This window comes from Onychomys torridus, chromosome 2 (genome assembly GCF_903995425.1).
Source record: "Onychomys torridus chromosome 2, mOncTor1.1, whole genome shotgun sequence".
Taxonomy (NCBI): domain Eukaryota; kingdom Metazoa; phylum Chordata; class Mammalia; order Rodentia; family Cricetidae; genus Onychomys; species Onychomys torridus.
This window is the reverse complement of record NC_050444.1, coordinates 5,472,928-5,498,781: the sequence shown is the minus strand read 5'-3', so window position 1 is coordinate 5,498,781 and position 25,854 is coordinate 5,472,928. Positions and strand designations below refer to the sequence as shown.

General features: G+C 42.2%; 2 protein-coding genes across 2 annotated transcripts in view; both read right to left on the bottom strand.

Moving 5' to 3' along the window:
* Nucleotides 1–25,854, bottom strand: part of Xkr4 (XK related 4) — a 466,651-nt gene that overhangs the window by 5,439 nt on the left and 435,358 nt on the right. The gene's annotated exons all lie outside the window — the stretch shown is intronic.
* On the bottom strand, nucleotides 1,579–1,853 carry LOC118577638 (non-histone chromosomal protein HMG-17-like). The gene has a single exon (XM_036178096.1). It carries the CDS (start codon nucleotides 1,849–1,851, stop codon nucleotides 1,579–1,581), a length of 273 nt encoding a protein of 90 aa, XP_036033989.1. The 5' UTR covers nucleotides 1,852–1,853.

Sequence of the window (25,854 nt, the reverse complement as noted above, 5' to 3'; positions counted from 1 at the left end):
TAAATGCTATCTCTTTCTAAAGAAGGGAATATGATTAGATATAATAGGATAAAAGGGTAGATTAAAGAACTTACTTCTAAAGAGCAACAACTTGTTTAAAATGTTTTACATTGGTATAGATTTTAGTCTATTGATACAAACTTAAAGTTAATTTTGTTATACTATGTATATATTTCTACTTGTGTTTAAGGTATTGTGTTTGTATAGCTCATTTAAAATTGTAATGGATAATTAAAAATAGATTAATAATTAATCATCTGTGATAATCATACTCATAGCCATGTTAGTTAAGTCTTCTAGGTATACATAGAGATATTTCAGATAGATAGGTAATCTTCAAATACTTCAAAGACCTTCAGAATATGGCATTTAAAATATTTTTAAAATTTAGACTTTCTGGACAGTGAGACATGTCTGCTCCTGGCAGCACCAATTTACTTCAGAGAGGAGGATGGGCATTGAAGACACTTCATATCTTATCTTCACCTTGGCAAGAATAGCCATTTGGGCAAGAAACTGTTCTTGCCTGGACTGCTTGATCGACTGGACATGCAGGACCCATAGAAAGGTGACCACTAAACTTTGCTTGACAAAATGGTCCTTCAGGTTCCTGCTTCATAGAGGAAACTGCCAGACATTCTACAGGACACTGAGAGAGGTGACCAAGAGACTCTAGCCCTGTGAGCTGAAGACAAATGCCCCAACTTTACAAAGGAACATTAAGTGACTGTCCAGGCTGCCAGCTGTCTCTGTCTACTCTTGCAAGACTCCCAAAAAATGCTTGCATACTTCTCCCATTTCTCAGGTAATATTATATCCTTCTGAGGTCTTTGATGTGGTTGAAGACTAGATAGTTATAATTTTGCTCAGTTATGATACAAGATAAGTTAGATATAAAACCTTAGACTCACCAATATAAGATAGGATATCTTCTTTAATAATGTAACTATAATTCTTGCTTGATAATTGTTTTGTTATATGTAATTTTACTATGTAAAAGTTAAAACCTTCCTTAAAGAAAAAAAAAGAAAAGGGGAAGTGCTGTGGATATCGCTCTGTGTAAATAAAGTTCTGATTGGCCAGTGGCCAGGCAGGAAGTATAGGCGGGACAAGAGAGAAGAGAATTCTGGGAAGTAGAAGGCTGGAGAGAGACACCGCCAGCCGCCGCCATGAAAAGCAACATGTAAAGACACTGGTAAGCCACAAGCCATGTGGCAAAGTATAGACTAACAGAAATGGGTTAATTTAAGATAGAAAAGGTAGATAACAAGCAGCCTGCCACAGCCATACAGTTTCTAAACAATGTAAGTTTCTGTGTGCTTTCTTGGTTGGGTCTGAGCGACTATGGGACTGGCGGGTAAGAGAGATTTGTCCGGACTGGGCCAGGCAGAAAAACTCCAACTACAGTGACACATGTTCCTTCCCCCCTAAAACAATGAAGTGTTCTGTGTACTAACAACATAGCTTAAAAAAAATAAAAGTAAAACAAAATTCTGCATTTTTATAAAACTTGATAAAAAATAGTATTTCAAGCTGCACAGTCACCAGCAGTACACAGTTACCAAAAATGCACACATCTCACTCGGTGTCTCCAGCACTGTCAGCTTTCTGTGCCTGCTCTGTTCTGGTGTCTCCATTTTCTGCAGGATTATTCTCATCCTTACCATCACTGACTTTCCCCTTCTTCCCCTTGGGTACCTCCTCCCTCTTCTTTGCAGGGGCCTTTTTAGGCTTGGGCTCTGGCTTTGGAAGAAGAGGTTTAGCAGACAACCTTGCAGATCTTCTCTGTGGCTCGTCCTTCACCTTGGCTTTATCTCCTTTAGTATCCCCTTCGGCCTTTCTTTTGGGCATGGCAGCGGGTGGAGGACCGTGCAGTGTGGGGGTTTAACAGTCCTTCCAGGGGTCATCCTTGCTGCTTCTCCACACTGCTCCTGTACTCTATACTTTTAAGGAAGCACCTGAGCTGTTGCCTTTTTGTGCTCTTTCCACATGCTAGCTCCCTTCAGAAAGTGCTCAAGCACAGAAATCTGGGACAGATAATAGCTATGGCCAGGCTTCTGCAGACCAAAGACCACTTTGATCTGACTGGGAAGTTGTTATTCATCTGTTTTCTAACCTTAATCCAAAAAGTAAAACATCCCAAAGCTCCAAAATCTCCAAGTTTTGGTGTGCTTACATGACACAGCCAGGTAGAAAGCTTCCTACCTGGTCTCACAGGATGGATCACAGTCAAAGTGCACTTGCCCTAAAAGTACTAGGTAAGGTGACTTTTAGAGCCTGTTGTAAGGTATATAAAAAATGAATGAATTTATGTTTGACTTGAATCTCCTATTTAAGAATGTATAAACTTCTCTAAACAAGTATTCTGAATTTCTGCATAATTCAAAATTTGAAATACTTCCGGTTCTCAATTTTTAGATAAAGTCTCAACTTATAACTGAAGCACAGAGCATCATAAAGTTACCTGTTGCCAACAGAAAGGAATAGAAAATTAATTGCTTCCAAATTTCCCTGTAATCTTTATGAGCAGTTCTACCCATGTGAGGAGAACAGGCTGGAAGCACAAAAAGGACACTTTGACTTGCCTTGACTTCTGCATACATGACTTATAGTTAAGAGGCTCTATGCTAGAGAGAAGTTCATGCCAACATTGACTCTTTTAGTCATGAGTGAGTTTCTCTTTTTCAGTTTTTCCTATTGATCAATTTATTATTTTTTTCAAAAAATGTGTTTTTAATTCAAATAGAATTAAATCACTTTCTTCTCTTTCCTCCCTCCTCCCCTCCCAGCTACCATCCTTTGGGTCCTTCTCATGACTCCCCCACTCTCTAGTTGATAGCTTTTTCCATTGTTGCGTTCATATGTATGCATGCGTGAATGTATGTATAGATTCATAGATGTGTATGCATAAATATATTGCACATTTCTTCATTTAGTAGTAAACTATTACAAGAAAAAAACAGATCTAATCAGAAGTTCAAGACCATTTTAGACTTAAGCTCCCAAATATTAATTTCTTTTTCTAGTTCTGCTGTCAATAGCCCAGGTTCATTTCTTATAAATTACAATAGATCAGTTAAATTTCACACCCACCATGGAGTGCTTTGAGTATAAGTTCTTTATTAAAATTACATCAGCTTGGTTGTTTGCAATGCTAAAGTAGATTTTCTTCTTCTGGGGAATAATCTTCTTGTACATTGTAAAGATTTGTCACTCAAATTCATTAATAAAACACTGATTGGCCAGTAGTCAGGCAGGAAGTATAGGCAGGGTGACCAAATTGAAGATGATGGGAAGGAGAAGAGCAGAGTTGGGAGTTGCCAGCAGATACAGACAAAGCAAGATGAGAATGTCATACTGAGAAAAGGCACCAAGCCACATTGGCTAAACATAGATAAGGATTATGGGTTAATTTAAGTGTAAGAGCTAGTTAGTAATAAGCCTGAGCTACTGGCTGATCATTTATAATTAATATAAGCCTCTGTGTAGTAATTTGGAAGCAGCTGCTGGGTATTTGGGAGTTGCTGGCATGAAAGAAACTTCTGCCTAAACCCATATGCACCACATCCATAGATACTGTGGGTTGTATGGCCCCTTACCCTAAAGTACATCAATGCATACTTACTACAGTAGGGCTATTTTCTTTCATAATCACAGTAAAGCCATCACCTTCAGCCAATTTCACATCAATACAACACATTTTATTCACTTATGATGAGTTTTCTACATTTGTCAAATGATGTCCACTCTAGGTTGAATCTAGGATAAGGTTTTACACTCAGTAGCTCCCTCAATTTAGTTTTCTTTAGTATTGAACGTTTCACCAGGTTTTCTTTGCCTTATCATGACACTAGTATATCCTGAAGATCTCAGTAACTAAAAAAAGGAAAGCAGTATTTCTCATTTGAAGTTTATTTTTCTTTCATTATGATTGCATTTGGATTAAACATTCCAGTCAGGAATACATAAATGACATAGAACAATACAGTTTTTCCACATTAGATACTAAAATATAAAGATTATTCCTACAGTCTCTCTGTGTTTCACGTCAAAGTAATGAATGACACATATTTCTTATAAAAACTTTATTCTAATGGTGAAAATGGCCAGAGGGAAGTTAAGGGGTTTACATTATTCCTGTGTTAAGATATATATAATAAGACTCCTGAGCTTCACTAACCATGATTGATCCCATTTTGTAGAGAAGAAATTGCGCCTTACTTTAAACAGGTTAAACAGTTTATCTCCTACCTTAATCTACCTCAAAGCTAATTCTTGCTTTCTCAAGAACAGCTGTGGTTGTTTATTTCATTTTTCTCTGCATTCTATTCTTCTATCCATCTGTCTACCAGCTCCTCTCCTGGGCCTCCATCAATGCCACTCACTGGATTGTCACTTCTCTATTTCAGATGTGCTTCCTGTCCCCTTTGTCTTTCCATTTTTGTCTGCTGGTCTTGAGCTGCTTGGGAAGAAGCCCCAGGCTTTTCCCTTTCCTGGCCTGCGTAATTCCACATCCTACAATGCCTCAAACCTAACACTGTCCTGACCACCCTCCTTTTTGAGCTCTATAGCCATGTCTATTTATCTGAGACCTCACCTGGAAGCAGCCTGGTTCTTTGGTAACAATCTTTGCTTTCTCTTGAAAAGAACATGACTCCCCACTTCATCCTCTCTGCTGTTCATTTACTTTATTCTCAGAATGAAAGAGAACATGAATCAGGTAGGCTGCTGCAGTTCTAAGAACAGGGTTTATGTGCAGCTTGAGTGAAATGCCACATTGCAAAACCACCCAAATCCATGTGTTCTGATGCACTCCTCAGCATTCAGTCAGGCTGTGCCCATCTAATCCAGCTTTGCTTCTTGTTACTTGCTGTCTAAAAATCATTCTGACTTTGAATAAAATAATCATATGATTGGAATGACAGTTAATTCCATCATTCAAAGTTGGCAGAGATAGATACAAAGACAGATAGATCAGTGATACACAGTTGATGGACAGGTGATACATTCTCCTTGCCTTTGAGTTGTGATAAAGGTGTGACAACCTTGGAAATACTGCATTCTAAGTGTTTTAGTTTTAACTCTTTAGGCCAAGAGAGGGCTGCTTGGGGGCCTCCAATTTGTGTCTTTAATACTGAAGATAGAGTTTAGTAAGCCAAGGCACAAATTGTTCAAAAGGTTTGTCTATTTTTCATGAAGACTTTTCAGATGGTTGTATGTGTTTAGTACTAATGATTCAGAGCTGGTGTTGTCTGTCAAGCACTCTGTCCATGACAGCAATTGTGTGTCTCTTCCCTCTTCTCCTTTGCTTCTTGGGATGCCCCTTCCCATTGGCCTGCCTTTGTCTTCCTTCCTTCTGACTCTTGATCTTTTGTCCTTTTCCTCAATTATACTTCTCTTCTCCTGTTTGGGCTGTTATTGAACATATAACTTGGAACTGAATTATCTAAAAATAAATGATTTTATTAGTGAAGTAAGTTTCAATGTGTCCATTCCTAACCTCAAAATTACTCTCAAAACTTAAAATAAAAAATGTAATTTACTAAAAATCTATGCAATGGTTGGTTGTAGTTTGACCTTCAAAGTTCATGACTTGAATCTTGGTTCCAAGTGTGTTGCTGGTGATGTGGTGGAAACTTTAAGAGGTGGGTCCTGGTGGGGAAACAATGAGGGGCTCTAACCTCATGCACAGATTAATGCCCTTTCTTAGGGATGATTCAGGTCTCTCCCACCAGAACAGATTGTTGTAAGTCTAGCACTTCTCCAAATGCCTTTTGTTGTGTGCATGCACACAACAACAACAACAACAACAACAACACACACACACACACACACACACACACACACACACACACACACACATACACACACACATTCCTGTCATTGTGATGCAAGCTGCCCTGAAGCTTTCTCCAGAAGACAGCTGTTGAAGGCAGGGCTGCTCCTTTGCTTTTCCTGATGTCCTGATGTTTGGAGAAGGAACATAGTTTCTTCACTAAAACCAGGAATGTGCTTGACAGAGCCAGTAATGGCCTGGGGCCAGAGCCTTGGGTGAACTGTGGCTTCAAATCCTGAGAACCCCTTCACTTCCCACCTGCTATGGTTATCATCCCACGGCCAGTGTATGCTCAGTCTGCACTGTCCTAGTGATACCCTGTGTTCCCCTTGTGCAACATTGCTTGATTAGCTTCCTGCTGACTTCTTCCCATTGTGTAATAGTTTCTGCTGGTATTTCAGGAAAAACTGTAAATAAGATGTACTTCTTAGTGAGCTTGCTTGGTACAAGACATAACTTGTGCAGGACCCCCCCCCCCCCAACCCCAACTTTCTTATTTACATTTTGTTTATAGCTCCTCATCTCCTGACCATTTCCCTCTCAGGACCCTGTCACTAAAGAATGCTCTGCTAGTCCAGCTCAGGAGCAGGTACTGCCACCTTGTTCTTCTTGAACCCCATAACCAAACCAAACTGAACTGAACTAAACAGAACCGAACTGAATCAAACCAAACCTACTTTTTATAGAGTATAAAGGCTTTGGGCATATTGCCACAGCAAGAGAAATTAATAAAGAGAGTTTTCTGTAGCTATTTTTGTCCCCTGTGTCCCAACTGTACTCCATGGCTTTGCTCCAAATCCTGACCCTCTTTCATGGCTTCCAACGGCTCCCTCAAAGGACAGCACTGTAAACCTTCGCTTTTTATTCCAAGTAACCTGTGCTTATATAATCTTCCTGAGATTTGTATCTACATGCAGCTTTAATGAGAAGTGCAGGAAATGGTTTATATTAGGATTTAAAACGATGGCAGTTTAAACTCTGGCTCACAGAGATGGAGAGTTGCAGCCCTGTCATTGTAACTTAAATATTTCCTCTTGGAAATAATGAATACACAGCTGGGATGCTTGGGAATGTAACTGAATGGTCTCTTGATTTTGTAGCTTCTAGACTATGAAGGAGCCATTTCTAGCTTTTAAATGTAAATTGGCTCTTTTCACAGGTGTGTTTCCATGTCAAGTGCCACATCCTCAGCACAGCATATAGTCTAGTTTATAATTGTTTGTTGTGTTTGTTTAATTATTATGTTTTTTGTTAAAAATGCTTCTAGGCAAGTATATCACCATCTTGCTTACCAATTCTATAGCCTACAGTGCCTGGCACATAAGAATTGGCAGGAGTGAGCCAGGGAGGCAGAGAAAGCATATTCCAAATGTGAAGTCAGAACCATAGAGTGCACAAGAGGTTCAGAATGGTTGCATAGTTCTTCCTTGCCCCCACCTTCTTGCTCTTTTGCAATTTCAGTTTGGGTTGCAAATGTCCCACACATTGTGAAAGAAAATCTGTCACTCTGTTTGTGATCATGCAAACTAGCTTTCTGGAAATCCCTAGAGACTGCTTCATAGGAATGATAGCCTAATTCCCTAGACATCGGAGGCTCAAGGGAATTGAATCAAGTGCTCTAATTCTTTGATTCCTCAGCAAAGGGAATGGGCCTGTCTCTCTCCTCCTCCCAGGGGAGAAGACTACACAATCTTTTCCTGCCTGGGCCAGCCAAACCTTGTGATGTCATTCATCTGGTCACCAGCTGATTTAAACCTGGACTGCCCCGGGAGTAATACATAAACAAACAAGCAATCAAACTAATCCACTGAACTTTGAAAGATGTTGCTGTGAAAAAAACTTTAAACATATACAAAAGTGGAGAGAATAATACCAGCATTGCCTTTTAGAGCCCTTACTATTCTCTCTTCCTGTGGCAGGGCTGGGTTAACTCATTGCTTCATTGCAAAGGAGCATCCTGGTGCTGAGGCTAAGAAACTTTACAGTTCCCCAGAGTGTTTGCAGTTCACAAATACAGGCAAGGAGCCCCAAACCACAGAGAATGAAGGAGTCCAAAGTTGTCACCATACATAGACTTGAGTGGTCAGGGTGGGACACAGACAACGGCAGTAAGTCTTGATTCTCCCACAATCAAGACACATGGGCTATCCACATGTGAACTGTTGATGACCGAGAGGTTTTATAATTAGTGCCACCTTCTTAGGCATCAGACTTCTAATGCTAAATCAGACTTCATTTGCTAGTCTCAGCCCATAGCAGCCAAGTTTGTAACTGTCTAAAGGTTCCCATTTGAATTCTTTTCATTGAAGGGATCACAAGCACAGGCCACAGTGAAGAAAGCTTTCTTTTTTCTTTGTACTTTCTGATTTATTAAAATAACTAACTCAGCCTTCTTGAATTTTCATCTGAGGTAAAATGTTGTCCAATCTGAGTTGAAATGCATGGTCCAAGAGTAGCAGGTTACAGAATGAATGCTGAGAACCAGAATATTGTCTAATTCTCTGAAGTGTTGAGAGCATTCTCTAGAGTTTCAAATAAAGTATCAATTCACCTTGTTAAGCAGATGATAATTGGAAAGTACAAAGCTTTCTGTTCTTTGACCTTTGCTGTGTATATGATAATAAAACAAAAATATTCCAGGTTTGCTGAGTCTAGCACTCTTCCATTCTTCATATTCAGAAGCACATTTAATCTTTATTTTGAACCTTGTAATAGTTCTGATGAACATATTTGAGTGTTATAATGTTTAGTTTTGTCAGGAATACACATGCATTTTGTAATCCATCTGAGGATTACAAAATTATTATTATATTGTAGGGCTGCCGTGTTGTAGTAATAATGAGAGCAGTGCTACATGGAAAACCTCCCATGTTTTAATGTGAAAGGAGCTGAACAAACTTGTGGGAAAAAGCAACATATCTCTCTTCCTTAGAGCATGAAAATTCATCTCCCTCAAGTAAACTCGAAAGAAGGAAACTTTTCTTAGAGTCCAGATAAATAGTTTGGGATTCATAAAATGCATGGTTCTCTTTCAAGACCATTCAGGTTAATAGTGAGAAGCAACCACAGATTACTGGCATGAGAAAAGAGGCTGTGGTTTGGGTGCAGCACTCATGCTTTTGTATCATGCTTTCCCATCTAGCACTTGGCCATGTGTCTTAACAGCAGGAAAGTATGGTCAGCAGTCATAGATTATTAAACATTTTTATTTTTCAATGTTCCTTTTCATAAATTGAAACATTTGGGGCCAATTGTAGTGCTCTGGAACTCCCAAGTTGGGTAACTGCCGCCCTTGCCAACCTTGACCTTGATGTCCTCCCTATGCTGATTCCCTGCAGGTCTCCACTCTCCTGAATGCTTAAGGGAAGTTCTTTGTCTGTGTATCCTGCCTTTGGGTGTTAACAGCTTAGATGTGAACTTCTGCCCTCCAGGGGTTCTCCCATTGTGCTGTGAGCCTGTATTTAAGGTTTCTTCCCTCCTTCAAAAAAGGCATTCAGCATCCTGCTAACGCGAACAACCCTCTGTCTTTTGTCTCTGGTTTTCAATCCACAGCCCCTCCCTCAGACATGGTGAATGGGTGGTGGTAGTATGAGCACTACAGCAACAGCCAATCACAAAACTCAATGACTGGGAAGACATTACATGTGGCTATATCACAGTTTCAGATGCCATCTGCCAGCCTGGAGGTTCAGAAGCCTTGTATTCAGCCAATTAAACTACAGCAAATGTCTCAGTTTTCTACATCCCACACATAGACAGGAGTCAGAGCGTGGATAAGGTAGAGAGAACTGCCTCTTCATCCCTAAAGGGATCTAGTAAGGGGAACAGGGTGCACAGTTCTATAAACCTGCTCATTTTAAGATAAGTGGCTAGGAATTTACTAGGTGAAAGGACTGGATGGCCCCTGAGTTCCAGCTGGCCTGTCACATGTCATATGCTCCATTCTGTACCCTGCTTCCTGGGAGGCAAGTTCCTTCTCTCAGCGTGGCCTCTGATTGTGCTAGTTAATGCTCCTTCTTGCCAAACGCTCTCAAGTTGCCCTTGCCTTTTGCCACAAGTGTGGATTCAGTAGCCCACATGCTGTAAACCATATGCAAATGTTACCAGCATTAAAATTACTGGCTTGTTTGGAGGAACTATGACGCAGTTCAACCCTGGGAGGGTGACTGACAGTGACTGGTCCTGAGTTTAATTTTCATGAGGTCTGTCTGATCATCCACATTCAGTTATTCATTCATAAAGGATCTGAAAATGAACCCTGGTCTGGAGACATTAAACCTTACTGACAACTGGGTCCTGGGTATTTGAAACTGGGGAGGGTGAGTCACGTGTGTGTTAGGTAGAACTGGTAGAGACAATGTTGCCATGTGATGTTCATGATGACACTAAGTGAAATGACATTTGTATTAAAGACTGTTGAGAGCCAAAGCTGTTTTGGGGTAGGAGAGATGGGAAGAAGCTAAAGTATGACTCTGTCTACAGAACTAATGTCCACTGTGAGAGTTTCTACAAGGAAGAAGGTGTGGGATACATGGGTTGTGCCAAACCATAGCCATCTTTGACTTGCAGGAAGAGTACTGGGACTCATAAGCTCCAAGATTAAAACCCTTGTTGCCCTCTCTCCTCCTTTCTACTTCTCCTTCAATTCTATCCTCTTGTAATTTGTTGAGAGTTCCTGCAGAGCGGCAGCTGGTTTGATTTCGGAGTGTTAGCACCTAGCTTTGATCTGCCATTTGTGGACTGCTACCTTTTGTCTCCAGTACCTTCTGTTTGAAGTCTTGTCTAAGAGTTTTTTAAAAGTGCAAAGCCTATACAAAACTTGGTTGGGGAACAACCCTGGTATTCCTTAACTGAGAATTTGCATTTGGCATTGTCCCTTTGGGAAGCTTAGATAAGAGGTTTGGGGATATAAAAATTAACTTGAGGGGTTGGGGATTTAGCTCAGTGGTAGAGTGCTTGCTTGGCAAGTGCAAGACCCTGGGTTTGGTCCTCAGCTCTGGCAAAAAAAAAAAAAAAAATTAACTTGGTAAAAGGTGTAAACTGTAAAAGCCCTTTGTTAAGCCACAAGTGTGTCAGTCCAAAGAGACTGATCCCCCTGCAGCTGGAAATGCTAAAAATTTTCATCCATAGGGTGTCTCTGTATTTATTTCCACAGACCCATGTGAACCCATACCTGTTATACAACAATAATTAATTATTGAACACCTTCTACTAAGTGTAAAGTCTGATACAAATGCAGTTCCATGGAGTAATGGATAGAGATGACAGAAACAACCACAGGCAGAGGCTCACTCTTGGAGGAAGAGGTGGCAAAGAATGAAGAGAGAGAGAGAAAGTGATGAGATGGTTCAGAGGTTAGAAATGCTTGCCATGCAGGCCTGAAGACTTGATGCCCATCCTTGGAACTCATATAAGGGTGGAAGGAGAGAAGCAACTTCACAGAGTTGTCCTCTGATTTCTGTATATGTACCATGCCACTCACCCATCCCCATAATCGAAGCACAATTAATCAACCAATTAATTAATTGATAATTAATTGGACAGAGTGTGCAGGTATAGCTAAGGCTATGCAGGTATATTTCAGGAGAGTTGGAGGAGATGTGACTAGAGAAAGATGGAGGTCATAGCCATGGGGCCTGGGCATTGGGCCTTTACTTGGGGACAGTGAAATCTATAGCATCCACTGGGTTCATGAACTCCTTAAATGGAGGGTGGGTGGGTGGTGAGTGAACCAGGGTGAGATAAAACATACCTGAATGAGGTGGGGGCATTGATATACATCTATGGGATTTCAGTAGTACAAGGAAATGTGTGCTGGAGTTCAATGTCCTATTATAAATCTATGGGTCTTATACTCATTGCAAATAGAAATTTACTATCAGCTTTTTAAATCCTAGCTCTGATCTTAATTTTTCCCACACCTATCCTCCTTCCCAAGGGCACTTTTATTCCTAAAATTGAAAGAAGTTTATTTGAGGAAGGTTGTGTTAGCTGAACTTGGAATGAGGAGGTGCATCTTCAGAGATAAAATAGACTTCTTTGGTAGGACAATGTTAAAATAAGTGGAACACTTGGCTTTATTTACTTGTGCAGAGTATGCACACCATTTCATTTAGATGAAGGAACTGTTCAGCAGAGGCCATGCAATTGAAAGGAAAGGCATGGTTATCTATGATGGTTAAGTTTAAGGGTCAACTTGATTGTATTGAGAAGTTCCTTGCTCTATTTGTGAGGCATAAACAATGGGAAAGACCCACCCTGAATGTTGGAGACACCATCCTATTGACTGAGGTCTCAATGGTAGAAAAGGAAAGAGGAAAAGGCCCACCAGCACAGGCTCCCTTGCTCCTCCCTCAATCCAGTTGCTGTAGTATGAGCTTCTCCTCCATAACTTATGACCTGAAACTGTTAGGATTCTGCCACTCCTCCAGCTGCATGACCACACATGTGCAGTTCAGTAGCTAAGTAAGGGGTCTTACAACTTGTCATCCATACACTGCGTGATTACATAATGCCCGTGGCATGGTCACAAAATCTGCACATGAGTGGCATAGCTCTGTAAACCCATATGTACATATGCAGGAGAATCCTTAAAAAGCCAGTCACAGACTCCTCCCCTCTCTTCTGCTCTCTCCTCCCTCCCTTCTCTCCTCATGTGTCTCTCCCACAGGCCTGGACACACTCTCTTCTGCCCACCCCCACTCCTAATAAAGTTCTGATACTGGGTTTTGTCGTGCTTTGTGATCTTTCCTCACAGAGTAAAAGCGCTGTATTGAAAACCAACATTGGTGCTGTGATGAAGCAGGCTCTCCCAGCGCTCTGATTCTGGGACCCTGTACCAAGTTTTATTGGATTTACAACTGCCTGCTTTTTTCATTTGCCCAGCTACTGGGACTGCTATGCACAACACACTGGCTGCCTAGATTGGTGAGTTTTCCCTTTCTGATCTCTTGCCATATCCCATGACAGTAGCCTGAGATGTATTTCTCACATCAGATCCCCCAAGGGGTCCTCAGGCTGTATACCACAACTCGTTCACTCTTAACAAAGTATTGAATGCTGTCTGGACTCCCAAGGGTCCTCTGGTACTTATGCCTATCCACAGATTAACTACCCTTGAGAATACCCAGGATGGGAGTCTTGGATCCCATTTGTTATTTTAATTTTTTTTCTCTTGGCTGCAGTCATGGGACATGGGGGCTTCCTCCTCATCATTTCACTCCTCGTCTGAGAAATGCCTTAAATATCCCCAGATGCCAGTAAATTTGGCCATGTAATCACTGCTTGAACCCTGATATTTCACGGGAATTATCTAACTTCTGCAGTGAACAGGCAAATGAAAAGAGTTGCCTTATCCCCATGCTTTTACCTAAGCTCTGAACACTCCCTTTCTGAGTCTTTCTCTTCTGCCCACTTACATTCCTCAACCTGAGAAATCTCTCACTCCAAAGAACCTTCCGCTATCTGACATCCACTCTGTTCTCTGGTACTGGGTGTGCCACTAAGCATAGACAGGTCTGGAAGCAGGCTAGGACACATACAAATAAGTTTACACAGGATCCACATTGGGATTATAATAATCAGGATGGCTTTCTAGAGTTTACAGTTTACAGCCTGCCTCCTAGTGGGTCTTCCTAAAGCTGTCCTCAAACCAGCAAACTATCAAACAAACAAACAAACAAACAAACAAACAAACAAAAAAACCCACTAATTCAAGGTATGGAATAAAATCCATCTCTTGTTTCTCACAGCTTTCCGACATCAGGGCTAACTTAAGCATCTGGAGAGCAAGGCTCCTGACCCCACAGATGGAAGTTTCAGCGGTGGCATTTAAGGTACCATGGGAGAGATGAGAAAACCCATGTACAGAATTGCCAAATGCTGGCACATGCTATCTGAGCAGGTCCTGCATAAGAGCTTCCAGGCCCCTGTTGTGTGCTAGAAAAGGCCACGTGGGCTAGTATGTGCCCTGCCCCTCAGGCTATCAATGGAGCCTTGTTCAAAGTGCCACCTAGGGAGATAACTGGTCAGCTGACTGCCCTCATGCACCTGGTGGCATGGGGACATCAAACAAAGACCTTCCGCAGACCTCCAAGGCTTGGCCACAGGCTCACAGGAACCCAAGATGTAGCATAGGGTGATCCATTTCCTTCCTGTTGGACACTGAGCTACTTACTCAGTTCTGAGGGAGTTTTGGGGTACCACCTCTTTTTCTCATTTCCCTATTGTTGGAGTATGGGGACAGCCTTACACACCTCACCAGACCCCACCACTTATTCAGGGTTGCCTAATGGGAGGAGAGTTTCCAGGTAAGGCAGGAGCTTTCATTTCATTGGCCCCTCCATGTGCCTCATTCCAGGCCAGTCAGCAGTGCTTCTCATGCACAGTGACACAGAGGACAAGTTCCAGAGGACACCAGGATCCACTGCCTTGTCCCCAATTCCAGAAAAATGAATTCTCACCCCACAAGCTTTTCTCTTCCTGGCTCTCTCTTTTAATCAACTACTCAGATAATTGTTACAGGATCACCATGGAGCTGGAGTCCAGGGACCATCAGATATACCCAGGTGGTAAGGAACAGTAACAGTTAAAAGGTATTTATACCCCCAAACTGAAAAGTGTCTGGGTTCTGCAAAAACAGACTTTAATATAACAATATATTACTGTTAAATGCTCTCAGCAATTGATCACCTGTTTCTCCTGGATGCTAAACTAATAAAGAAAACAGGTGCCTTAGAATAATAATCTGTCTCTGATAAAGCATATCTCAGGTAAACATTAAAAACATGTTCCAAATCTCTCTCTCTCTCTCTCTCTCTCTCTCTCACACACACACACACACACACACATACACACACACACACACTAACACTAACACTAACCAATATAAACAGAGTACTAAACACAACAATGTCATGTCATAGTCACCAGCCCAAGACTTTAATTTTCTCATGGATGCTTCTTAATATGTTCAAAATTTTTCTGATCTCCAGGGAATCCATCTGAACAAGTCAGCAAGCTCTGGAACTAGCTTGAATCCACCTGGATAGCACCTTGTCAGATGATTCCCAAAGCAGCGGACAACCCCAGGACATCTGTCTACCTCAGAAGCTCCCTTCCCTACCCCCACAAGAGTCAACTGAGTCAGCTGGAAACAGTTTTCAGGAGAAACTATGCCTCATTCCTGTTTACCTGCTTTTTTATAATAAGCGAAAAGTCTAGAATGTTAGGATTCTGCCACTCTTCCAGCTGTATGACTGGACATGCAAAGTTCAATAACTAAGCAAAGGGTCTTACATCTTATGTAATCTGTGTGCTGCGTGATTATGTAATGTGCACGGTGTGGTCACATAATCTGTGCAAGCATGACGTAGCTCCAGAAGCCCACATGTGCATATGCAGGAGAATCCTTAAAAAGTTGGTCACAGACTCCTCTCCTCTCTTCTGCTCTCCCCACCCCACCCCGTTCTCTCCTTACATGTCTCTTCCACAGTCCTGGCTATGCTCTCTTTTGTGCCCCCTCCTCCTAATAAAGCTCTGATACATGGTTCTGTCATGCCTTGTGACCTTTCACAGAGTAAAAGTGCTATATTTAAAACCAACAGAAACCTCTATCATCAATAGACTGAAATTCCTGAGATCAAGAGCAACAATAGCCCTACTTCCCTCAAGTAGTTTTTCTCAGGGATTTGTCACATTAAAATGAAAACCTAACACCACACCATGCCTGGGTTTTCTGAGGTGTGTGATGTGAGAGGTTTGGTGACTCCTTGGTAAAGCCCACGTAAGGACAGTTGGTCCTTGGGTCTTTCCGGAATTGTATGCAGGAAAGAAGGATGTCTGTCCAACTTCACATGTGGCCTTTAACAAAGGGGTCAAACTGTAAGCCTCTCTGAAGGCTCGAAGTCAGGGAGCTAAAGATGGGAGCAGAGGTGGGAGGTGGCAGGGAAAGAAGAAGCTATCTCCATTTCTTCTGGAGTCCCTGGAGCACACAGATTCATTTGATTATTCTTGATTACTTACTTTTCTTAGCATTTTCCCTTCACCAGTTTCTGGCAGACATTTGAAAGTTTGTTAATAACTGTAGGGTAAAAGGACCTGCCAAAGAAACCCACCCTGGCCCTAAAACTGAGGAAGTAACGATAGTGTCTGGCACCCATCTAGTACTCTTTGAAGTGGAGGAACCCCAGCCATGGTCAGCTGGCCCTCTTCACCTGAACACACTCTCCCACCCTTAGAGCTGCAATTAAGCAGTTTCCTTAGACCCAATTAAGTTGTAGCATCTCTTCCTGTCTTCTCCTCCTGTCTTCTCTTGGAGCTGCCCATAATTCCACTATTCCTCTAGGCCCTTGTGCCTTGGTCTTGGGTCACCAACTGGGACCTTCTTTTGTATCTATTACATATGTGTTGAAAAAACTAGACCACACTATCCAATGTTGGGTACCCTGTCAGTGAGCTCTGGCTGTAGCTGAACTTATATATAAGAAGTTAACCTGTGGGTCATCCATTACTGTCATTTCTCCTTACCATCATCACACCTTCTAACATACAATGTCCTTCAAACACCACCTCCCTCCCGAGTTCTCACCCTTCAGGTAGCATTGGTAGAAGACACAATACTGATTTTTCAGCTGTGTCCTGTGGTGATGTATTGTATACCCTAATAAACTTGCCTGAGGATCAGAGGACAGAGCCAGTCATTAGATTAGATATAGAGGTCAGGCTGTGGTGGCACATACCTTTAATCCCAGCATGTGAGATCTCATGCCTTTGCTTGGGAAGCACACATGCCTTTAATCCCAGAAAGTAATATGGCAGGGCAGAGAAAGGTATATAAGGCATGAGGAAATAGGAACTCACTCTCTTTAGGCTGAGGATTTCATAGAGATGAGAATTAGTGGCTGGCTGTTCTGCTTCTCTGATCTTTCAGCTTTCACCCTGGTATCTGGCTCTGGGTTTTTTATTAAGAGACCATCCAAGATTCAAACAACAATGTCCACCATAGTACCTGAGATGTGAAATGGGAGTCATTGGTAAGTTTTACTATAGCATTTATCACAGCTGCCCACCAGACACAATAAAAATATAGAGCAAACACATCTTGATTCCTAGGTACTGACACAGCAGAAGTGGTCCAAAGTTCCTCAAAGGTTCTTATATCCTTAATATCACCCCCTTTTTAATGATATTGATCCCACCTCCCTGTCTTTGTTTCAGACCTTAACTACTGTATATCAGCTATTGAATAATGCTCAGCCATCAAATTTGCTTTTCTTATAATTCATCCACAATTTTTAATGGGTAGCTCAGACTATCCTTACCCTTTAGGGACAAACAGACTCACTGGTCACCACAGTGCTACAAAATTGGAGAGGTTTATATTTACTAACAGTAGAGAAAGGTGGTTATTGTCTCTTTGGGGGGAAGAATGTTGTTTCTATGTCAGCCAATCAGGTGTAGTGAAAGATAAGATCCAACAACTTCAAATGGATCTTCAAAACCAGAAATAGCTTGATACCTCTAGCCAGTGGATCACTGATAGTCAGATATGAAACTGGATGCTACCCTCTTTAACCCTTCTTCTCTTCTTTTTGTTAGTCCTACTAATTGTGCCCTACCTCATAAACCTCTTGTCTAGATTTCTTCAACAACAGATCCCTCAGATTTCTAACCAGACTTTTAACAAGTTACTGTTACAGGATTATAAGTCCCTAGCCATGGAGCCAGAGAGCTGCAGCACCTGATTACTTTCTGAGGATGATCAAGATTGTCACAAGAACCTCATGTTCCAATTCAACAGGAAGTCATCTAATGATAATGTCGCCCCTTTCTAGTCCCCCAGTTGTTTATTAATAAACCAAAAGGGGGGGATGTAGGGCAAAAGGACCAGCCAAAGAAACCCACTCTGGCCCTGTAACCAGAGATAGTAAAAGAAACCCACCCTGGATCCGAGACCAGCACCAGTGAAAGAAACTCACCCTGGCCCTGAAAACAGAGCTAAATCTGCCCCTGACCAATTGAACATGAAAGCAATCATTCCCTGAGCAAGAAAACCAACCAATCCCTGAGCAGGAAATCAACCAATCCTTGAACAGGAAACCAACCAATCCCTGAGCACAAAATCTAACACCCTGATTGTGAAACCCGAGCCAGTGAAAGAAACACACCCTGGCCCTGAAACTAGAGCCAAAGGCTAAAAAGGCCACTGAAAGGAACACAGTTTGGCCCTGAGACCAGAGCCAACTCTGCCCTTGACCAACTAAACCAACAAACCCCTGAGCAGGAAAAACACCAATCCCTGAGCAGAAAAACTCTGCTGGGAAAACTCTGCCCCTAAGAAGCCCTATATAAACCCCTCTGCCTGTTCAGTTGTTGTTCGTATTTTTCCACCTTGACAGAGGCAGTCACTCTCCTGGACTCCTTCTTTCCAAATAAATCTCTTTCTTAAAAGAGTTTTGGGTGAAGATCTTTCACGGGCCTGGAGCAGAAGAACCTTTGCTGAGATGTCCCCTTATGGAAATTGAGCAGAAAAAGTAACAACTTGTTACCAGAGCCAGCGGAGATTGCTGCTGGGGTTTCTCCTTTATCACAGTGAAGAAGACAACATTTTGGGTGGATAGCTCTGCTGGGACATTCCCTTAGGAGAGCAGAGCAGAAGAACAAGCTAAAGCAGGTATCTATACTGGGAAGCCCTCTTAAGGGGGAGCAGAGCAGAGCTCAATTGTAAAGGTGCTCTCTCAGAAAGGAGTAAGATTGCTATATCCTGCAGGGAGACCATGCCCCACAGTACCCCAGCTTCATGTATAGCCTGACTTCTTGAGGAATCAGGATACCTTTCTCCTCACAGCTGTAGATATCCAGGACACCACTTCACAGCTGTAGGTATAGCCTGACTTCCTGGCAGGTCAGGATACCTTTCCCTCCAGAGCTGTAACACTTGCAATAACACGTTACCTTTAATCTGACATAGTTTTCTGTATCTGGGTCATGCTCCCATGCTCCCCAATTACTTCCCTGTACTCTGAAGTTAAAGAAAAGGAAGGAACTATGGTGGGATGTAGGCTGGAATCTTGGCTTCCACTCTGTTTTCTAGTGTCCTGCCTCCTTGGGTGGCCTCAGGGTTTTTTTGTTTGTTTGTTTGTTTTTTTGTTGTTGTTTTTGTTTTGTTTTGTTTTCCGAGACAGGGTTTCTCTGTGTAGCTTTGCACCTTTTTTGGAACTTGTTTTGGAGACCAGGCTAGCCTCGAACACACAGAGATTCGCCTGGCTCTGCTTTCCGAGTGCTGGGATTAAAGGCATGCGCCACCACCGCCCGACCGAGGCCTTAGTTCTTATGCTGTCAATAAAAGGAATGTAATTCTGTTGGGACTGTTAAGGATGGCTAGCTCTCTAGTATGGCCTGCTTACTAGTCACCCCCTTTCTTTTATATATTCTCAAGCTCTTTCTTTTTTTGGTGGGTGTCAGGCAGGGAGGAGTCATGTAGGACTTCCCATGTAATACTGTTTCTGGGAGATACTCAGTTTTTTTTTTGTTTGTTTGTTTGGTTTTTTTTGTTGTTGTTGTTGTTTTTTTTAAAGAAAAAGCTTCGGAGAGGAAAGGCCTTCAGAGCAACTGGCCACAGGATAAAAACTACCTAAGAGCCTGCTGCACTGCTGCTTCCTGCAGCTGCTGAGGCAAGCTAACAGTGCTCAGGATTTAGGATTAGAATCAGATGGGTATGGGCATGTGTTTCTTCCTGCAGGATTGGGGTGAACGAGTCTGATGAATTCCCTCTTACATCTTCCCTGGTCTGAGGCCCCATCAGATTCCAATGTGTCACCTTATGATTAAAGTGATCTGTCTGCAAATGGCATCTAACCAAGCTTCTCCCAAGTTAAAAATTCTCAGAGACTTTCTTTATGGCCCCCTAAAACAAGTGATCCTGGAGTCTTCACACCATCTCCACCCACTGCAATACCAGGACAGGCCTCTTTCACTGTCCTGGAACTTGGTGTCTCATGCTTCTACATGACCTTGATGCAGCTCAAAAGCCCCTGATGTCCTCAGAGCTTCTTGTCACACCTCCTGCAATACTTCTTTCTAGGTATCTGCCTTTATGAGACATGCTTGATTCCTTCTCCTCTAAAATGCAGTGGTGGGCTCTTCTAAATGTTACATGCTTGTGTGCCCCAACCACTTGCAAATAAGATTAGACTTTTAACTCTCAGCATTAGGAAAACAGGCTTCATGGAAGTGTTTTCAAGAAAGTTTATAAATATTAAGCATTGGTGTCATTGTTTAACCCCCTCCCCCCCCACACACAATAAAAAGGTAAGTGCCTAGCAATGTGGGTTACTAAACAGGGCTGTAAAATTTCTTGCAGAAAATCTCTGGGTATGTCAGATAGACTGGGTAATAAGGAGGATTCATGGGAGGACACCCAGATCTCCCTAGGAAGTGGAAATAGAGGAAATTTTTGTGAGTGCACTGCAGACAGGTAGGGATGGGAACATGAGTGGTCAGGTTGCGGGGCATGGGAGAAGTATACTGAAAGAGACTACTGGAGGTGCATTTTGGGGCCAGGTAAAAACCTGGCAGAAGGGAATCTCCCAGTAATCTACAAGGATGACTCCATCTAGGACTCCTGAACTGGGCATCTCCTGTGATAAGATTTGTACCCAGCCCAATTGTCATCAGAGAGGTTTTATCCAGCAACTAGTGGAAACAGATGCAGACCTACAGCCAAACATTAGATGGAGTTCAGACAATCCTGCAGAAGAAGAGGAGGAGGAAAAAGGATTGTAGGAGTCAGAGGGGACAAGGAATACACAAGAAATCCCACAGAAACAACTAACCTGGGCTCACAGGGGCTCACAGAGACTGAACTGACAACCAGGAAGCCTGCATGGGACTGACCTAGGCACTCTGCATGTATGTTACAGTTGTGTAACTTGGTCCTCATGTGGGACTCCTAACAGTGAGAACAGGGGCTCTGATGCTTTTACTGGCTTTGGGATCCTACTTTTCACACTAGGTTGCCTTGCCCAGCCTTAACACATGGGGAGGTGCTTAGTCTTACCGTGACTTGACATGCTGTGTTTCATTGACACTCACAGGAGACCTGCCCTTTCCTAGACAGAAACAGAGGACTGGATTGGGAGGTGGGAGTGGAGGGGGATTGTAGGGGAGGGACTAGGAGGAGAAGAGGGAGGGGAAAGTATGGCTAAGACATAAAATAAATAAATTTATTGAAGAAAAAAAAAAAAGAAAGAAAGTCCCTGGGTGTGAGAGATGCCTTCCTTCTAAGAGGACAGATGATCAAAACTGTCAAAGACTCTGGTCTCTGCTTCTTACATGCAGGGCATGGCCCTTTGGGAGCCCTCAAAACTTCTAAGTGACAGCTGGGTTACAGGCTGAGGAATACTGAGAGCAACTCAGCTGTCCTTTCCCAGTACCTTTTATTTTGAGACATAAAAGTCCTTCATCAGCTATATCTTGAAAGTCCCTCAAAGTGCTGAGTGTTAGGAGGCTTGGTCCCTGGGGTAGTGAAATTGGGAGGTGGTAGAAGCTTTGAAGGGCTGGGACCTAATGGGTCCCCAGTCCCTTCTCTTCTTTTTGTGGTTTTGGCTATGCAATGAGTAGTTTTGCTAACATGTGCTCTGGCCATGATGTGTGGTCACTGGCACAAAGCAACAGGGCCAATTAATTAAGGACTAGAAACCCCCAGTCTATCAGGCATGGTAAACCTCTCTTTATAACTTGACTACCTTATATATTTTATTGCATTAACAGAAGACTAGCTAACGTATTTACCATATGTAATCATGGTAAGATTCATCCCTAATCATAGTCCTTAGAGTAGAGTAAGTTTTTTAGGTGTTTTCTAAATTATTTTACTTTTTGAACAACAAAATTCTATGTAGGAAGATACATAACTTGAAATGACCTAAGGTAGTTGCAAGATTGGGATAACTATAGGTATTTATGGGCATGGTCAACAAATGAAAGGGAAATAGAGAAAATAAATAAAAAAGGAGAGAAGCCATGCTGTGCTTTCGGGTCTAGGGACTTGCCTGTCGGACATGCTTTTGTGGGGCCTGTAGGCTATGGTGAACTCAGATCCACCTTGTGCAGGGCAACCTGTGCCTCAAATTATTGGGCATTTCCTATTGGTTAGGAAAACAGCAGTTTACCTTTGTAGCTGCTGGACACAACAGACCTTGGCACAGGGCTGTTTTTCTGTGTCTGAACTACAACAGTATAGCTTTGGGGACATCACTTTTTTTCTCATCACTGACCCATTAATTAAAACAATCATACTTTGGCCTTGGAGTTGACTTTTAACTGGGGTGCGTTACTTGAACGTTCTTTTGTCAAGAGTTCCTGTGATGTATCTGTGTACCTGTCTCTATTTCCCTGGAATCCATATAATACTATTTATGCTCATCAGGACAAAAGATTGTCTTTGTCTGATGTCTGTACCACTGCTGGCCAGAGTGAACACCAAGCAGTGGTTCAGAGGCTTCTGGGTGGTCATGCTGGGTACCTGGAGTCAAACCACCCCTACTATGTTGCTCTTGCTGGCATAGGAGCCAGTTTCACTCACTAGATTTATACACCAGACACGCACATACCTGAAGACCAGTGGAATAAATTTACCTTCAACACATAATAGGAATTTGTGGAAAGACTGAGCAAACAAACAAATCCCAAGAATGGTAGACTAAAAAATTAGGAGATAAGCTGGGCTTGTTGGGAGAACACACCTGTAACTCCAACACCCAGGAAGCAGAAACAGGGGAGTGACATAAAACATAAAACATTTCAAGACCAGACTGCTGGGTCATAGTTCAGTGGTAGAGCACATGCCAGCCATGCAGTGAACTCAAGGTGCTGGGTCTGTCCCTAGTAAAGAAAATTGACCTACGAGTTAAAGAAATGTCGTAAGATCCCCTTGGGCCTGGTAAGCACGTTGTTAGATCTGGAAGCGTGATCTGTTTCAGAAGGACAAGGTAAGCAGTACGCATGTGCCTGGACTTTACTGCTGCCGTTCTTAGCAGACCTTTCCTTGTCTCAGCAGCTGGGCACTCTTCAGCTTAGGGTAGATCTGGAGTTCAAGTTGAGGTACTGCCTTGGCCACTGTCTCCTGTAGTTTTTGGAAACATGTTTGGATGCTTTATAAATATGTATGTGCATCTCATCTAAATGGATTGCTTTTAGGAAAATACACTTCTGTTTCATTTTATCTTTCATTGTGATTGATGAAGAATCCAGATGAATTATTCTTTGTTTTGATTTTTACTCACTGCTAAAAGTTGAAAGTTCAAAAATTTTGGTTCTGGATGTTTTAGAAGAATTTACATAAGCAAATAAATTTTTTATTTAGCATACTCCTTGATGGGAGCCATAAGTCTAAGTGACTCTTGACACATGCTGCCATATTTGGGTTTCTCTCCTCTTTCCTTAGATCAAGTGAATGAGCTGCAGTTAGGCAATTAGGCAAGAATAGATAATCCTTATAGCAACATTCCCTGCTGGCAGAACAGCCCATAATTAAGTCCCTTCCTGCTTGCAACCCCCTTTGCCTACCTATATATGCCTTAAGAGAAAAATAAAATTTTGGAGCTTGATCAGACGTCCTGTCTTGCTCTCATTCTTTGTGTCTCTTGTCCCACTCATTTGCTGGCCCTCCCTTTAGGTCCCCGTTGAAGATCCCTCTGGCTGAGGCAACTCATAAAAAAGAAGAGAAATAAAATAAGGCAGTAAATGAAAGTAATGAAATTTAGAAATTACACTTGCAGTATAAGCTTGTAGTTAAGTTTTTGACGGTTATGAAACAGTCTTTTAAGGCAACATGGGCAATGATTAGGCACATCAAAAGTAACCACTGAGAAATGTAGACAGGCATTGGAGAACCACCATGAACTTGGTGTAATATGTTAATGGCCTGTTACAGTCAGAAGTAACCATGGAGAAGTATGGACAAGGATATGTTATAAAGAGTCCAGCTGTGTATTAAAGCAATACTTTGACCAGCCAAGGGTCTGTCAAAAGGCAAACAATTTATTATGAATATTTGGTGTTATCCAGCTTTTAATATTTCAGCTGTCTTCTGTTATGAAATTCTTGTGTGCCCAAATATTCTCAGACCATTTGGCAAACAGTTCAACTCCTCAGGCCTGCTGAACTTCTAAGTAACTAACTCCCCTGCTGAGCCTAGGAGACAGGCTGGCTGGAGATACGTACATTTGTTTCTTGTGCAAATGAAGCTCAGACCACCCCTTTGCCTTGAGGCCTAGTGGCTCTCCAGAGCAATTGACTGAGAACAAAAGAGGATTTTACATATTAAGGTGGAAGGTAGGGTGGAGGAACATTCTTGAGGAGGCAGAGAACCCTGTGACCAGGGGAAGAAGGAACAGGCATTTTCTGTAGAGGGATAGAATGGCATGACCAGGGAAAAGGGAAGAACACAGAGGTTATGTAGATGGTAAGGCAGAACTCTTGTAGAGTTCATCAGGAGTAGAGAGCAAGTAGAGATGGAGGGCAAGGAAACAGAGGATGAAGATGAGGCTGGAAGCATAAGAGCTTAGTTGTTAGCAGGAGTATGAGAGAGCAGCAAAAAAAAAAGGACAAAGAGGAACTGAAGCTATATAGACAGGACTTCATCCCAGAGAAATATAGTAGACATATAAAGAGCTTGGTGTATCTAGATTTATTCCTGCCCTGAATGCCTGATGGAGCTGTAGCTGTAAAGATAAAATTTTGTGTTGAAGGAATAAAGTTAACAGACATAAGAACATAGTATACATAGATTTTGTTTTTCTCTCAGATGTAGTGTCTTCCCCAGACTCTGGGCAATCCATAACCATGAAGCAGTGTAATAAGCGAATTGCCTGCTACAGTCAGAAGTAAAGATGGAGAAGTGTGGGCAGGCACTGGAGAACTACCTTGAATTTGGTATAATATGCTAATGGCGTGTTACAGCCCAATCTCTAGTCCCACTGCTATTGTCAGGGTATGTCATTAATGCTGAGCAACAGAAACTTGCCAGTTCACTTTCACACTGCTTATATTTCTCATATTCCTTTATACTTACATGTGCAATCAACAAATATTGGATGTCTGGACTGGCTCCAAAATGCTCAGGGAGACCTTCTTTTTGCACCCACAGTAACCCTTTTGAATTTTCCAAGCTTGCACATCCATTTTGTACCCCTACTTCACAATCTAGGCTTATTTCTCACTGATATACCATGAGCCATCATCCATTACTTCCCATCCCTCTGGTACTGGAACCCCCTCTTCTGTGTTCCCTTATGTTCTTATGCATATTTAAAATTAGGCTTCAAACTATTTATCAATCTTCCTTGCCTGTGGAATTCATGAAGGTAGGAATTAACTTCTCTCTGCTGCTGTGTTTCCAGAGACTCTGAAAAGGCTTAGTGTATTTGATAATTACTTGATAAATGGCATTGGGTTGAATTAAATGAAATTTGGAGATGTTCTGAAAGATCCTGAGCCTTCAGGTCTACACCCCCTCTTGGGAATGAGGAACTAAAACCTGTACTAAAAGCAGAATTGCTGAACCATTGTTCAACCATAGTTAAGATTTCTGTTAAGATATGTTGCTCAACTGTAGTTAAGATAATTACTGTGTTCTGGGAAAAACAACTGTAACCTTTGCCCATGCCCTGATGTGTAACCCCCTGCAGAAGTTCTCAGAAAAACCTCAACTGAACCTAAGATAACCTTTAAAGTAACCAATCCTGAGAGCCCTGCAATCTTATGTGAAGCTTGTGGTTTTGGCCTATAAAAAATTGTACGTGACTGCAGTTCGGGGCTTCTCTTGCTTTGTGGAGAGGAGACAGCCCGTTTGTACAAATGCCTGAATAAACCCTCTTGCTGCTTGCATCAACTGGACTGGAGTCTGGGTTCTTGGGGTGCCCACCCAAGAAGGTAGTACCCTGAGTCTGGGGTCTATCATTTGGGGGCTTGTCTGGGATTTTGGGAGGTGACCCCAGACCCCCACTCCGGGGCCT